At 41.6% G+C, this 16,569-nt stretch overlaps 2 protein-coding genes across 2 annotated transcripts; both read left to right on the forward strand.

Moving 5' to 3' along the window:
* psmd3 (proteasome 26S subunit, non-ATPase 3) lies at positions 1-7,332 on the forward strand. Its single transcript, XM_030793483.1, has 13 exons — positions 1-34; positions 148-314; positions 1,135-1,325; positions 1,576-1,713; positions 1,937-2,073; positions 2,912-3,102; positions 3,295-3,398; positions 3,695-3,809; positions 4,046-4,165; positions 4,355-4,458; positions 4,770-4,925; positions 5,403-5,453; positions 6,580-7,332. Exons 2-13 carry the CDS (start codon positions 155-157, stop codon positions 6,655-6,657), a joined length of 1,545 nt encoding a protein of 514 aa, XP_030649343.1. The 5' UTR covers positions 1-34; positions 148-154; the 3' UTR covers positions 6,658-7,332.
* A 2,646-nt stretch (positions 7,333-9,978) lies between these two features.
* Positions 9,979-12,716, forward strand: csf3b (colony stimulating factor 3 (granulocyte) b). The gene is made up of 5 exons (XM_030793253.1): positions 9,979-9,993; positions 10,218-10,388; positions 10,824-10,934; positions 11,871-12,011; positions 12,525-12,716. The coding sequence occupies exons 1-5, from the start codon at positions 9,979-9,981 to the stop codon at positions 12,714-12,716; spliced, it is 630 nt and encodes a 209-aa protein (XP_030649113.1).
* The last annotated feature ends 3,853 nt before the right edge of the window (positions 12,717-16,569 follow it).

Here is a 16,569-nt window from a genome sequence, read left to right on the forward strand (position 1 = left end):
TGCCGCTTCATAGACTGAAAGAATACGAATAGAGGTGAGGTGACAAGCTAAGCTAGCTTACAGTCTATTTTTTTTGTCAAATTTGGATTTGTTATGCTCCAGTGTAATTGTCAGCACGCTTTTTTCAATTGTTATATTTTATTTCAGAGGCAACATGAAAGAACTGACCTCAAAGAGACGCGAGAAGCCTAAAGACTCAAAAGGCGAAAAGCAGAAAGAGACGGGCCCCGAACCTCAGGATGTAGAGATGCCCGAGGAAGATGCGGCTGACTCTGAGAAACCGCCGAAGGAACTCGACTCCCTTACTCTCGAAGGTTAAGAGAGACATTTGTTTCATATTTTTTGAGGTGTTGTGTTTATTAAGTGTGATATTGAGAATCGTTGAGATGTGCAGATTCATTTGGCTAGCAAGCTAGTTAGCTAGATAGTTAGCATAAAACGCTATCTCCAACGGGTAGCGTACTAGCGTGATTCCGTGTTAAATAAACAGACTTCATAAACAGACTCCTAGATGACGATGTGCTTGTATAACGAGCAATGATAATCGTTTCTATTTAACAGTACTTTGTGACTTCATTAGCTCGTCACTAATAAGCTCAAAGTTTGTGCACAGTGAATTAAACCGGCTAAGTGTAGGTGAATGTCATTATGCAGCCTAGTGTCATTCGTGAACTGCTTCGCTAATGTTATGAATAGCCTCGTGCAATTAGGCTAGTCTAGTCACAATATCAACAGGTAGCATGAAATTGATCTGCGAGCTTTTACACATAGCAGATGTCTTTATTTTCGATTAAAAATTGCAAGGCCGTATATAACGGGTGCTTTAGGGCTTCTCTGCAATGTTTCGCCTCTCAGAATATGTACGGTCTTTACTTAAACGTAAGTAAATTATCCTATAAGTTACCATTGTGCTTAGATTTGGATTAAAGTCATTTAAATTAATCAGGCAATTACAGAGAATACTTGATATTGTACTATCAAAGAAAGAATGCCAATAAGTGTTTTGTGGGTTTCTTTGGTCATGTCAGGTCACATGACCTGTTTGCCAGCGACTGTGTTTTGGTGTCTTATCACATTGGTTCTCCTATGTGCTGATGTGCTGATCATGTCACTCCCCACATTTGAACCCCTCAGACATTAAGGAGCACGTGAAGCAGATTGAAAAGGCGGTGTCAGGGAAGGAGCCTCGTTTTGTCCTGCGGGCCCTGAGGGCTCTGCCCTCCACCAGCCGTCGCCTCAACCCCAATGTCCTCCACAAGACCATCTCTGGCTTCTACACCTCCAACGCCGCCAGCAAGGAGTTCCTGCTCAGTTTCCTGGAGGAGGTACGCGTTCTCCTGTCGCCGTCACCTCTTTCCCCGTGACGTTTTGAACGTTCGCTGTAGTGTTGACGTGATAAAGCAGTTGTTTAATGAAGCAGTGTTTTATTTAGCGTGTTATATTCAGTATGTAATCTGAACACCACAACCGGAGACTAATCGGTCAGCAAATAATGACATCAGATGTCCTCTGAGTCTCATCATTGTCATTGTTTTGGGGGGTTTTTTCCCCCTCTGTCACTCTTTCTTCTCTCAGCCCATGGACACAGAGGGGGACGTGCAGTTCAGGCCCCGCACAGGGAAGGCAGCCGCCACTCCACTCATCCCCGAGGTGGAAGCTTACCTTCAGCTGCTCATGGTCGTCTACCTCACCAACAACAAGCGCTACCCAGAGGTGGGTGCCAGGAGGTTTTCATTTCATGTAATTAAGTACAGTTCCGTCCGAAACAAGAACATCAGGTTACTAAAAGTGAGTTCTCTTCAGTAGAGTGTTATGAACAGAGTGTTCTTTTGGACCTGAAAAGGGTGATTCAGCAGTTTGCTCGGTTAGAGGCAGGCTTTGTTTCGGAGCGTGTCGGTGCTGATTCAGACCGCTGACTGGACTCTCTCCGTCTCAGGCCCAGAAGGTGTCAGATGACCTCCTGCAGAAGATCAGCTCACAGAACCGCCGAGCTCTGGACCTGGTGGCAGCCAAATGTTACTACTACCACTCCCGCGTCTATGAGTTCCTCAACCAGTTAGACGCCATACGCAGGTAAACATCTCACGCTCGTGCTCCCGCACAAACACAAGAACCGCGCGGAAACGGCCGTGGATGTGACTTATCTACGTATGACGATGGGCAGTAGTGATGAAGTAACTGGACTGGTAACCAGAGGGTCGCAGGTTCAAATCCCGAACGTGACTTATCGCTGCTTATGCACCCCTGAGTAAGGCAGTTGTAGACATACTTTTGATGTAGACAGCAATAGTTGTGGAATCCTCTAGGTAAGAGCCTCAGCTAAATGTAGAAAGTTCCATTTTTTTGTGTTTGAAAAGGTTCAGTGAAGGTATGTTCTATTCACAGTTCGGTTTGTACCTTGGTTTCTGGAGCATAGTTCGTGTGTATCATGCCTTGTCTTGAAAGAAAATTGAACCAATGCAGAACTGAAACTTTTCTTCCTGTTTAATTGAAACATATACCAGTTCAACAGAAAAGCAGAAAATTAATATAATCAGAAACAAAGCTATTCAAAAAAAATTAGGGAATTAAACTAACCATTACTATCTTTTAATTCAAGGTTCTATCTGCAAACATGTATAGGAAAATTAAACTTAAGCAACAGTTCACAATCCTTCAAGAGTAATTTGTGTTGGCTCAGATACTTCATTACTCAGTTATGATTCTACATTCCAGTTAGAGTTCTGTCATTTGCAGCAAAGCAGCTCACTAGTTTCAGTAGTGAGTAATCAGTGGTTCAGTAGTTGTATAGTCGGATGTATCCAGTAACGGAGCACAAATCCGAGAGAGCGGTGTGGACTGTCTGAAGCCCGACGTGTGTGTGTGTCAGGAGATGTAAATCGTTCAGCGCGTGTGTGTTTCCCGCTCTCAGCTTCCTGCACACGCGTCTGCGCACGGCCACGTTGCGTCACGACGCTGACGGCCAGGCCACGCTGCTCAACCTCCTGCTGAGGAACTACCTGCAGTACAACCTGTACGACCAGGCCGAGAAACTGGTGTCCAAGTCCGTCTTTCCCGAGCTGGCCAACAACAACGAGTGGGCTCGTTACCTCTATTACACAGGTCTGTCCGCAGCGAAACTACACCTCTCACAGCGCTTAAAGCGTTTGTACGCGGTTCTTCACGCTCTGGCCGGGCGGACAGCGAAGGGGGGGGGGGGGGGGGGGGGGGTGTTAGGCTGTCAGATACAGAGTGTACAGGTACATGAATTTGTCTTTGGTTGCTGCCCTAATGGCCTTTGGTTTATCCTCTCAGGACGTATTAAGGCCATTCAGCTGGAGTATTCAGAGGCCAGGAGGACTCTAACTAACGCCCTGAGAAAGGCTCCACAACACACAGCTGTGGGCTTCAAACAGACGGTAAGTCCCTTACCCCGTAGCTCCACTGAATCACTTACTGCTACCTTACCCTCATCAAATCTTAAGTGCTGTTCTCAGGAAAAAAAAATACTTTGTCAAATCCATCGTGTTGCACTCAAGTCGCTGATGGTCACAGAAGTTGACTTTGTCCTGTTTTTTTTTTTCTCTCTCTTCATCTGTCTGTCGTTTCTTTCTCTTATCTTTCCTGCCGTACGTGTTCCTCTCCATATGTCCTCTGCATTCCTCCCTCTCTCTCTCTCTCTCTCCCTCTCTCTCTCATCGTTTCTCTCTTTCAGGTCCATAAACTGCTGATTGTAGTGGAGTTGTTGCTAGGGGAGATCCCTGACCGTTTGCAGTTCCGCCAGCCTTCTCTGAAGCGATCTCTAATGCCATACTTCCTCCTCACACAGGGTGCATTTCTACCTTCCAATAATAATCCCCAATATTATTATTATTATTATTATTATTAATAACTCCCCCAGCTCCACAGTCAGCTGCACTCACCTCTCACTCAGTGCAGTCCCATCACTAAGCAAGTCGTTGTAGATCTTGTCATTGAAGATGTTCTTTTGCAACTGACTTTTTTCACCTCATACTAAACGCATTCCTGATTTTTTTTTTTTTTTGGTCTCTCCTGTGGCGTATAGCTGTGAGGACTGGTAACCTTGCCAAGTTTAACCAGGCCCTGGATCAGTTTGGGGAGAAGTTTCAAGCCGACGGCACCTACACGCTCATCATCCGCCTGAGACACAATGTCATCAAAACCGGTGAGAGACCTCAGTTCAACACTCAGCTTAAGCCTGTTTTAAGCGAGAGATTTATCACGTGTCGGGTGTTTGGGTGTTAAAGGTCTTAGATGGCGGGAAAGAAAACTACCTTTTTTAAAGTGGATTATGGCAGTAGAATGGACACTCCTGGCTTGACTGTGTTGCGTTTGTTGGTGTCTGTGTGTTCAGGTGTGCGTATGATCAGCCTGTCATACTCCCGCATCTCTCTGGCCGACATCGCCCAGAAACTGCAGCTGGACAGCCCAGAGGACGCAGAGTTTATCGTAGCCAAGGTAACCTCGCACGGCTCCCTCTTCCTCCCCGCAGCGCTCGGGATGCGGTAACCACGGCAACGCAGCATCAGTAGAACAAGAGTTTAAAAAAAAAAGCTAAGTCCACGGCCGAGCAAAAAAGGAATTCACATTCTGTCTCTCTCTCTCTCGCTCTCTCTCTCGCTCGCTCTCTCGCTCGCTCTCTCTCTCGCTCTCTCTCTCTTTCTCTCGCTCACTCTCGCTCTCGCTCTCTCTCTCTCTCTCTCTCTCTCTTGCTCTCTCTCTCTTTCTCTCTCGCTCTCTCTCGCTTTCGTCTGCCTGTCTCCCCCTAGGCGATCCGTGACGGCGTGATCGAGGCGAGCATTAACCACGAGAAGGGTTACGTCCAGTCCAAAGAGACCATGGACATTTACGGCACGCGCGAGCCCCAGCTGGCCTTCCACCAGAGAATCTCCTTCTGCCTGGACATCCACAACATGTCCGTCAAGGTGAGCCCGCCCACCCTCACAGCCGAGGCCCGCGCTCTCACTCAGAGAGCTCCCAGAACACGGATCGCTGACCTTTACTCAGATCTTCCGAGGAGACTGTCAATAAAAGTCCCGCATCAGGAAAAAAAAAAAGTCAGAGATTAGTCCTCAAATGTACAAACTCCACAAATGCAGAAATGTGTTATTTTTAAGGGACGGCTGTTTCCTCCAAATTAAAGACCGCCGACGATACTTGACGTGTTAAGGGTCTTAACAAGCATGTGTGAGGCAATACGTCTTACTTCTGCTTTTTAAGGTTTACATTGTACCACTGTAATATGCGTAAGTAAAGCCAGAGAGCAGTGTAGTCCACTGATATACTGGGCTGTTATTTAAGAGTGTCAGAAGCAGAGCCAGAGCTCATTGAGAGATAAAAATGTAGGTATGGTTCATTGTAAAATAAATAAATGTAAAATGTAACCCTTTGTATGTCCACAGGCAATGAGGTTCCCACCTAAGGCTTACAACAAGGACCTTGAGTCTGCAGAGGTACGCTGCTTCTTTCCAAAACTAGCTCTCTCGCTCACTGCACCCGCGCCTCTCGCCGCTCCAGCACGTTCTAGGGTTAGGACTGTCAGTCTCAGTTCAAAGTGTCAGATCTGTGTCGCATGTCTGAGCGCATAGCTTTTTACATAGTCTCCCCCATAGAGTGTAATTTCGCATAACCGTCTGTACCAGATTTGACCACCAGGGGGCGAGCTGGTTCAGCAGACGGTTTAGACTTATGTCTGGATTCCACCAATCAAATTCAAGCATACACTCATTTTCCAGCAGAGTAGGCAAGTATAGCCTGTAGCTTTATCTGACAGTCTTATTAAGCGTATTGTGAGCTACAAAACTAGTAACAAGCTAATGTTAGATAGCTGACGCTGAGCTAACATGTTTGCTAACTGTCCATAGGCGCTACCGTAAACTTGTCTTTCACATTACCAAGTGACTGACTGACTGACTGACTGACCTATCCGGGTGCGTTTTGAGGTGCCTGATGATAAAATTTGATGTGGTCGATCCAGCACCCTTTATTTTGATACCGCACACCTTGCATTTAGACATTGTTTTGTTTGGGCCTTGTGTGAAGGCCAAAGGTTATCACAAATGACACAGCAGCTGCAGGTGTGATTGTCATGGTCACAGTGTTGTTGCTGGAGCTTAGAGCCCTTGGTGGCCACGCGCATGCGTAATGTTACGCGTGATAATGAGAGAGGGAATGACATCCAGCTCATCAGACATGCCCTTAATATTAATGCGCGAAAAAAAAATAATGATTGTTCACAATTCCCAGTTGAGTCTTAAGTGCCTTGCCCAAGGTGCCTCAGCCGCGGATGTTTTCCTGCCGGCACCGGGAATCGAACCGGCGACCTTTAGGTCACAAAGCCCACGGCACTGCCCCGTCCACGGCCGACTTCTCCCTTCGGCTTAGTCCTGTTTAATGAAGTCTAAAATAAGCACTAGCGTAGCTTTTATGAGCGATCACCTCAGTACGCACAGCGCTGGCATTTCGAGTACCTCCAAAATAACAGGGAGGGTTAATGAAAACGGCGTAGAAAGACTGTATGAACTAAACGACGGCTACCGTTAACGATGCACGAAATAAACGGAGCTTTGTCGTCCACAGGAGCGAAGAGAGAGGGAGCAGCAGGATCTGGAGTTCGCCAAAGAAATGGCAGAAGATGACGACGACAGTTTCCCATGATGCCACGGAACAACGAAGAACTCAAGCTTTTCTCTCTCTCTCCTCCTTTAGTGGTTTTTTTTTTTTTTTCGTTTCTCACATGGCTAGTCAATGTCTTTTTTTTTTCCTTCTCTTTTTCCTTTTTTTCTTTTTTTTTTTTTTTTTTTTATTTTGTAGAGACATATTTCATGAGACCCCTTCTCCCAACCCCTGCAACAGAAAAGTCAATATATCAGCTGCTTGTTTATATTTAAATTTACATATAGTCTTTGACGCTATAGCTGGTGTAAACAACAACAACAAAAAATGGTCAAAGTCGTTCTTTCAAAGCGTTTGGAACCATACCCACTGTCATGTTTACTGGTATCACACTTAAATAATAGTAATAAAAAAAAAGGTTTTCAAAGAAAAGGGACAAAGAGTATTTCCACTAAAAAAAAACAACAAATGGCAGATTAGGCCAGCTCCATAATGTACGAAGCCTGGTCCAATAAGAAAAGGAGTTTCTTATGGGCACTTGTGAAATGAAACAACACATTAAAAAAAAAAAAAGAAGAGGTTTTTCTTTTCAGTGAAATGTTCTACAAACACTAAAGAGCCCATTAAACTTGCCTCACTGTTTTGTCTCTCGATACTGGTCTCACAGTTTAATCTTCCTCAAAGTTTGACAGCAGGGCCCTGTTTCAGAAAGCGGGTTTAGTGAAAACTCAGAGCTCGTCAACTCAGAGCAAGTAGTAAAACCTCCTAATAGAAGAGCCCCATACCTTTGTTTCGCTAGGAGAATGAAGCCATAGGGCTCTTCTGTTAGGAGGTTTACAACTTGGTCTGAGTTAACGAACTCTTAGTTTTCACTAAACCCGCTTTCTGAAACAGGGCCCTGGTCAACAGTTACACTGTTATTTGACATTTCCAACCATCAGCCCACAAACCACCTTATAATGATTTGTGTTTTTCAAAAGCGTATGGGCTTAAGTGGATTGTACTGACCACTCTATCAGTGAAAGGTCTCCGGGATCTGTAGTGTGATTGCATGTGTGGGGTTCCTTTTCCTGGTAAGGATGATGCAGTGTGTAATTAAAACGATTTTCTATACATGGTAACTCTTGCCTTCTTGTGATTTCTGCCTATCAGTTTAAAAAAAAAAACCAAAAAAAACTGTTTTAAGCTGTTATCAGTTTAAAACGGGAGGGTTTTTTTTTTCTCCCAAGTTGGAATAGCTGACTTCTCCCTCAAAACACAGCATTTCCAATACATTTCCAACCTGTCACCACTCCCCCCCCCCCCCCCCCCCACTGGAAGATGTGTGGCTTTCAGCAAACGACAAACAATAACGTATGTGTGTGTGTGCACGTGTGTGTGTGTGTGTGTGTGTGTGTGTGCGAGAGAGAGAGAGAGTGAGATGCAATTTAAGTCAATGTTAGTAATGATTTCACATTAAAAAAAACCCCATACCTGATCAGCATGACCAGACCACGCTCACAAGATTTCCGCCAAAATCGATGACCACAAAATCACCCGCATACTTCAATTTTCCGACGAGTAGCTCTGTCCTAAAATGTGCCATGACAGAAGATGATGTGTCTAGCGTTGAGGAGGTGGATGCATGTGCCAGATGACAGTTTCACAATATAAATCCGAACACTGAATCCTGTCTAGTAGACGTGTACATGAGAAGCCAGTTTCTCTCTGATTGTGCATTGTTTCATCTTATCTAAGGTAGTGGATGCCAAGTGATATTTAAAAAAAAAAAAGAGTAAAAAATGTTACCGTTTTCGCGAACGTTCACATAACTTCACTGTAGATCATTTTTTGGATGTTGCGTTTTGTTTATAGTGTTTTTATGTTTTGTTTTGTTTTTCTAGAGAGCATCCAATACTACATTTCCCCCCCATATTATCATGTCTTTGTACTTGTTTTGTTTGAGTTTATTTTCTTTTGCAGCTACTTTAAAGCTTTCATTAGACAAGGGAGGCATGGTATGTCACACAATATGTGAGATGAATTATGAGAGCAGATCTCTGTTTGGAGAAATACTGAAAACTTCCTTTAAATCCATAAATGTAATCTAAATCAAATTAAAATGTTGGCCCTTTTATATTATATTGCATTATATTATATTATATTATATTATATTATATTATATATGGAGGGACAGAGATGGGAAAAATTATATGTCAAGATGATGTTTCAGAGGTCTGGGACTCGATCCAGAAGTTTTGGTATTTCTTTTTACGTTGTCATTCTTTTTCCTAAACTTTACGACGGTGTCAGTCACTTGTACACGAACTCGGTCGACACTGTCCATCTAGGAATTGTGTTGAAATTTCGGGAAGGGAGCTCTCTGGGTTACATAAAGTTTTTTGGCATCAGCAAGAACGTCAAATAATGACGTGGGGAAGAAAAGGGACTGATGAATTGTTGTAGTTTCTCAAGTGGTTGTTCCGCAGGTTTGATGCAATCGGATATTATCCCATTCATATTTTTATAAAAACCGCACGACTTCATTATTTAGGAAAGTCCAGTCACACTTGATCTTGCAAGTCGCGATGCTTGGGGCTACATGTGTGCGGCTGGTTAAAGCTGAACTAATAAGTGCACACTCGTTACAATGCCCGCAACCACAGCGTAAAGCAGAAGACTTGTCTGCCCTCTCGGCGCAATCGTCTAATAAAACCTTTGCGTTGTCCCTTAACTACATCTAGTAAATCAATAAATCCATATGACATTTTGTTAGGTCAGGTTAGATCTGTTATCTGTTTGTGTATGTAATTTATATCCAACTTCGTCCTACTAAAATTCTCTTCGTTACTGCGAAAGAAAAGCATTTTTCAAGTGTGTGTGTGTGCGCATTTGTAAATTTGTGTTCCATGTTGCTTGTAAAACCCAGGATACCAGCCTATTCCTTTTCATTTCGAAAGACCGGTAAAACACTAAAGGAAGAGGAAATGATTTCTATAGATTCCTTTGTGACCCGTAATCTATGTCTCACGACTTTTTTTTCATGATTCAGACATCCACGCCACAACTCTCGTAACACTTAATGTCCGCTTAATTAACAAGACTACGCATGCAAAATTTCCTTGTTGTATCAATCCCGAGGGAGATAAATACCTCTAAGTCGGGACCAATTAAATAAGACAGACACTCCACTGTAGCCTACAGCACTCAGTTCCAGAGACAGTGACAGAATGAATTCCCTACTCAGTAAGTAAGATTTGTTACTATGATGCTGTGAAAGATTATTTAAAGTTATCTTTTTTTTTCTTAGACTGAATGGACATAGCTGTACTGACAAGCAATCACAGAACTTCATAATATCTTTGTAAATGACTTATTTAAGAGATGAGTGCACCACAGGTGAGTTAATAACAGAGCACTTTAACAGCTTGGCGCCACATTTCGTATGACTTTAGGCTGATTTCGCTTTAAAATCCTTCAGGAGGAGGCGCCTCGCATAGCTCTCAAGTCTAATTTTTTCATTCACGTCTGACGCACTTTTTATTCAAGATCATTCACTTTTTCACAGCAAGACAGTTATAATTTGCTGCAGTTTTATAATCTCTGCGTAACGGTGTCTTCTTTTTTATCTTGCAGTGTTGAGTTTGCATTGTTGCTTTGCAACTTTAGCCTTCACTGCACCGCTCCAAGGTAACAGCATGGAGTTAAAACAAGCTGTAGAGCGCGGCACGAGCCTGATCAAGAAGATTCTAAACGACATCCCTGGAGTTCATGACTCGTGCGTCACCATTGAGGTTAGAGCTCTAGGCTTTTCAAACGGCTTTAAGAGGCAAATTCAGTGTCACCTCTTAGGAGACTGCCTGCAACAATACACTTGTTTTTGTCGTTGTTTTACTTAAAGCGTATTTGTAACAAGGGTAAAGACCGTTTTCGGTGGCATCGCAGTCCAGAAAACTGTCTTAATTAATTTAGGACTACCACCACGACTGCGCAACTACTGAAAACGATCTACGGTTGTTCTTGTTATGAAGTTAGTTTAAAAGGGTACTCGCCAACTTTCACTTTGGAGAGGTCTGATTTAAAGCCTCAAAAATAGGCTTACAGAAATGAAGTTTACATGGCTAAAGTTGCTTTTAGGTATTTGTTTAAAAAAATAAAACAATAATGATTACTTTAATAAAGGTCGTTTTTAAAAAACGCTTAGTGATAATATTTTTCTTCCCGCCCAGGACCTAACTCTTGACACCGCCAAAGAGGCGAAGAATCTGGAGTACATGGTAACCCTGCTAAATATTCCTCGAGCCCCGACACTCAAGGCTCTGTCAGAGGACTTCACACTGGTGAGCATTACTGTGTGTCTGTGCGCGGGCGCGTTTCATGTGTCCATATATATATATATATATATATATATATATATATATATATATATATATATGTGTGTGTGTGTGTGTGTGTGTGGCCACATGAAAGCCATGATTGCGCGGATTTGTGTAGATCCAGATCCAGAGGTACATCAGATAACGAATGAAGTCACGTTCAGTCATGTGCCTGATGTTAAAAACTCATCAAGGCTACCCTGTTGAGGCATAGCCCAGACGAACAACAGTGATCTAAAGTGTAAATACTTTTAGTTCACTTAAGCAAGGAGACCTTTCGTTGTTATAACTGGTTCTTTTTTAAATGTTTTTATAAGGATTTTCTCAGATGTAACTAGGTAACATGGGAGGATACTAGGACACCACACGATCCTTTTCATGAGATTAATTCACACTTCAAGGCAATGATAGTCATTCCAATGGAGTGCCGCGTACTCTCAAGTTTGATTGTTTGTTTTGCAACCAACAACTACAACCCCTGATCCAAGGGCTGGTCCTACAGGAATGTTGTAGATACCACACTTGTACAGGATTACAAGAGAACAAAAAAGAGCAAAAAACAACAAGAAAGTGCCACAGCTTTCTGGCGTTACAAACCATGCATTGGGTATTAGAGATGCATTAGATACGTTTATGTGTACATATAAGAACAATGAGATGTGTTGTAGAGAATAGGATTTGCCCTCACGTCTCTGTCATTGCCTACCCATATTGCACTTGTGTGGTCAGGTGCTCGGTGTAGGCCTATGCGTTCAAGATCCGTTTACAGACGAATATGCAGTATATCGAGACTTTCGTGTTTGCACATTTGCTGCATTGCGTTTGCACGTCACATTAAAATATATATGTTTGCTTGCATTGAGCGTTTATACACCAGTCTTAACGATCATTGTTTCACAGGAGATGAGCTTGAACCGCATATCCGACGGGGTGTCGCTCCATCAGCGCCTTCTCACAGCTGTGAAAAAACGCGTCTCTCCATCGGACAAGTTAACCAACCTTCTAGCCGACGTCAGGGACCTCTTGGCTCAGGTCCAACAGGTAGCTACATCTGTGATTCATTTGCTCACATTTAGTCATGATTTAGTGGCAGTAGCAGCAACGTTTTGTAATTCAGTCATAAAATAATGTAAGAGAATAACTTAAAAAAAATTCCACGGATTTATGAAATAAGAAGTGACTCATCTGTTGCTTTCTGAGTAATTTTGGCTGTTCAAATCGAAGAAAGTGTGCGTGTGTGTGTGTTAACTCAATCTAAGGGAGTTTATCCCGTGTCACTGTCACCCTGGGCTTGTTCACAGGGAGCATCAGGGCTGGCATCCTGTTCAGCTGCTTTGTGACTATGTTCATTGTAAAATACCAATACATTCATTGTACAAATAAAACTGAATTGAATTAAAATGACCATACTTGATCAGAGATGACAGTGGCCTAAGGGGACAGATATAGAGTTGCATTTATCTTTGTGATTGTTACTGTAATTTATCAGATTTTGTATTATATACCTGAATATCCCACGAGTTTCTAAGCGCATTTATATTCTTTTGTCTACAGATGCAGAAACTAGCCAAAGTCCCCGCTGCCAGTCAGCCGCAAACAGCTACAGACATCTCATCGCGTCTCACGGGGGATTATGAGGTTCAGGTGGCGACCCATCTTACTCTAAAACAACTACAGAGCTTTGGACAAGACATCTTCCGCACTTTACGTCACATAGTTTTGTCAAAACCGTCATCCAGCAGCTAAGCGAATCAATCACTCAGGATACTATTACCAGTCCGTTATCCTGGACTGAACTCTCAGCAAGCATTTTTTAAGAACGCCAAGGATTATGCATGACTTGTTGGAAGTGTTTTGCCTTTTTTTTTTAATTAATCTTTATCCACCACACACGCCAACCAGGGAGAAATTCTCACGGAGAGGTTCCTCTCTGCCAGCCGCCTCTTTTTTTGTCTTATACCCACAAGATCCTCATTGATCACATGTTCGAAAATGTAGCTATTAGAAAAACCGCCTGATGAGTCGTACGGCATCTGTGTCAGCTCGTTTTTTTTAGCCAACTGGAAAGCGTTTGAAGTCTTTCTGGAAAAGACTGTTGAGGAACCGCTAGGACTCAGGCTACGAAATTATTACGCTTGGTAGATTACCGCGTCATGTCCTAGCTTGCTTAGTCAGACAGCATTGGTAGTGTCGTCTTTCAAAAAAGCCAGGTGTGTAGTCGGAGAGAGAAAAGAACGAATAAACATGTCACAGTGACGGAAGAAACTTACCCCGGGTTAGAACGGATTCTGCCCCCTTCTTTCTTTCAGGGTTTTTCGCTGTCACACCCACCCACGCCCTCGGGAAATGTACTTACTTTTCTTACTTGTACGCATTTTGTGTTTACCATATTTTATGTTTGCTATTTAAGTATTTATTTATTTATTTATTTGAATATTTATTGAGCTATTTATTTGTTTTATTGATTTATTTAAGGTGAGGTAATCAATGTTGAATAGGAGTTGATTGTCTGTTGATCAGATTTTTTTTTTTTATTTTTTTTTTTTTAATCTATTTATTTATTTTTAATTGAGTCAGCAATGAATGTGAACTTCCTGGATCATTCAAACCCAGATCATATCCTGGCATTTTGTCATCCATTTCATAAGAGGTCATTAGCCCTTGAGAAACTCTTATAAACAGCGTTCAGCTCATTTTAGGCCTTAGTCATCACAGGTCTTGGGCCATTTAGTACTTTCTATGGTTGCTCAGATCGGGTGGTGTATTCAGACTTTCAGCTGCAGTGCCCAGTGTCCTGTGCTTTTAAAGTCAGAACTGCCAGATGGTTTTATTTGATTCAATCTCTGCTCCCTGGTGTTTACCCAAAAGAGGGAAATTCCTGAATTGTTGTCAGGAAAAAAAAAAAGAAAAAAAAGCACTTGTGTACACTCAGGGCAAAGACTGTATTATGCAAATATGACAAACATAATTATGACATGAAAACAAAAGAAAAAATAAGTTTGAAGGAAAAGGAAAACTGAGGAGCATTGATACAAATCCAATCAGATATCAGTCAGACGGCTATCGCTTACTCTGTTAAAGGAATGTTTTGATTGTATACTGAGGTTTCATTGTTACTTTGTAATTGTTGCTGACAAGATTAATTTCTGGGTTATTACAATATCATATCGCAATGCTGAGCGATGAAATTTGCATTGTGCATTTTCATAATTATTTGCATTGCCGTTGTTGGTTTGACACTTGATGTGGTGTTGTCCCAGAGATGGGTAAAGCTGTCTACATCCAGTGCCACATTGGCTGCATATATATATATATATGTGTGTGTGTGTGTGTAAGATTTTTTATGTTATTTATTGTAATATTTATTCACAAACATTTGCACTTCACATTTTTAATGTCAGAAGAAGGAGTACACCTTTTTGTTGAATTAAAATTGTACATTGCAAGTGGTCAAGTATATTCTTACATGAATACAATTTTGTAATTAAAATATTCATATCAAGCACCTGACTTTATTCTTTTGTTTGTGTGTGTGTGTTTTAGGGACAGTAAATAACAGTAACTGTATGCTCTGTTGTTAATCAGTCTCACCATAATAATAATTAGCATCTGATCTCTACCTGATTGGCTGTACGCATTCCTCATCTAATCATAAGCATGTAGGGGAATGTAGAAACAAAATCCAATGGGATTTGAGGATATCACTTGTTTATTCCTGCATTATGGTCTCTTCCTTGGACCCTCAGACCTCAGAGCAATTCCAGACCTCATGAAAGAACAGAATAGACAGAAATATGGTCTGAAATGCTGATCTCAGGTCAGTATTTATTGACTAAGGTCAAACGTCTAATAAAACAGGACATAGAGTGAAAAAAAAGTGTGCACAAACTCTTATCTTTTATCAATCTTAGACAAAAAAAAGAGAAAAGAATCCCCAAAGAGCTAAGTGAACCATGCAATCTTAGTGCTTGAACCTGTTTAGTTGACATTTACATTACGTATGACAACCTATAATTAAGCTTAACAAGTTCAAACTCAGTGAGCGCTGACAGAAGGGAGCTGGAACCTTCTGGATTTTCTTTATTTAAAAAACCAAAAATTATGACACATCTTTCAACTCTGGCGACTTCTGACTGGTGACTTTTGATGAGTTTAAACGATGACTGCAGCCAAATGTCTTTTTTAAATGAACAGTCAGTTTCTCTCACATGATTTGGGAAATTTTTTTTTTTTCTCTCTCATTCATCATAAGACTGCGTCATTTGTTGAAGTTTTTGAATGATGATCTTCCCATAACCCCTCTAGCTGATTGAGTCATGCTTTTTGTTTTGTTTTTTTTTCAGTCATATTTCTTCTTCTTTGTATCCTATTTTTGGAAGATTTGCCGGAATATTTTTAGGGTCACTGCGTCATTGCAGTACCATTTTTTCTTCAACAGGGGGCCTGATAGTCACATCCTGTGAATTTGGGTTAAACTCTTGGCAACACAAACAGGTCTATAGAAAGGAAAGCAAAAACATGCTGACAAGTGAGAAGAAGTTTCTTTGATGGTAAGTAGTGTTGGTTTTCTGCAGTCATGTCATTTTATAGTATTTCGCGGTCCAAAAGACTAATCTAATACACACCCATGCAGACAACATTATTCAAAATATCTGATGGTCATTAAGGTGGACAATTTTATAAATTGTACTTAATCATATAATGTTATTACTAATTTATTTGCGGGGTGAGCTAGTGTCTTGAAGATATGACATCACATACCATACAATTCTACAGACGTGTGTCTCTCAAAAACACACAAATTAATTACATCACATTGTCTGGTCTCGGTTATGTTATGTGAGCTGTCATTAAGTATTTGTTTGTTTGTTTGGTTGGTTGGTTGGTTGTTTTGAAAGAAAATTCAATCCAGTGTGCATCTTAAACTAGAGTTGACAAAAACAAAATAAAAGTGTAGTTTCTGTGACTGGTCATGAACTTGTAAAGACATGATTCAGAGGTGGTTTTTCAGGGCTGTGTTTTAATTTGTTTTGTGGGTGTCATTTTGTTTGACTAAGGAAGTGGTACAGATAGATTTAGAATACAGTCGAACAGGAAGTCCCCCACATGACAAAGGAACTGAAACCAAAACACTCTCAAAGAATTTCAAAAGATATTTGAGGAGGATTGCGAAACATCCCCTGTTTGGGGGGCGGGGGGCGGGGGGGGGGGGGGGCGGATGGTGGGGGGGGCGGCACACAAAAAGAAAGAATTCATCCCGTTTCTGTCCTGTTGAGACTAATGTGAAAAGGTGAAAAAAAAGTGAAAAAAAAAAAAAAAACATTTATAATTGTCCTCAGATCAGTATTTATCACGAGCAGAGATTATGAATAAATCCAGTTAATCGCTATCATCATAATAATAATTATTATTATAATTATAGTAATAATACTAACACAAACCCATCAGTGTGTGTTGTACCCCCTCAAGGTTCTACTACACCCGTAGTAGTAATAATGCATTTATTCAGCTGAAAAACCAATCATTTTACAGGACTCTGTGTCTTTTTTGTAAATGGTTTCAATGCAACAGCTTGTGTGTGAATACTCTAGTGTTTTGT

Source organism: Chanos chanos, chromosome 16 (assembly GCF_902362185.1).
Source record: "Chanos chanos chromosome 16, fChaCha1.1, whole genome shotgun sequence".
In the NCBI taxonomy this organism is placed as follows: Eukaryota; Metazoa; Chordata; class Actinopteri; order Gonorynchiformes; family Chanidae; genus Chanos; species Chanos chanos.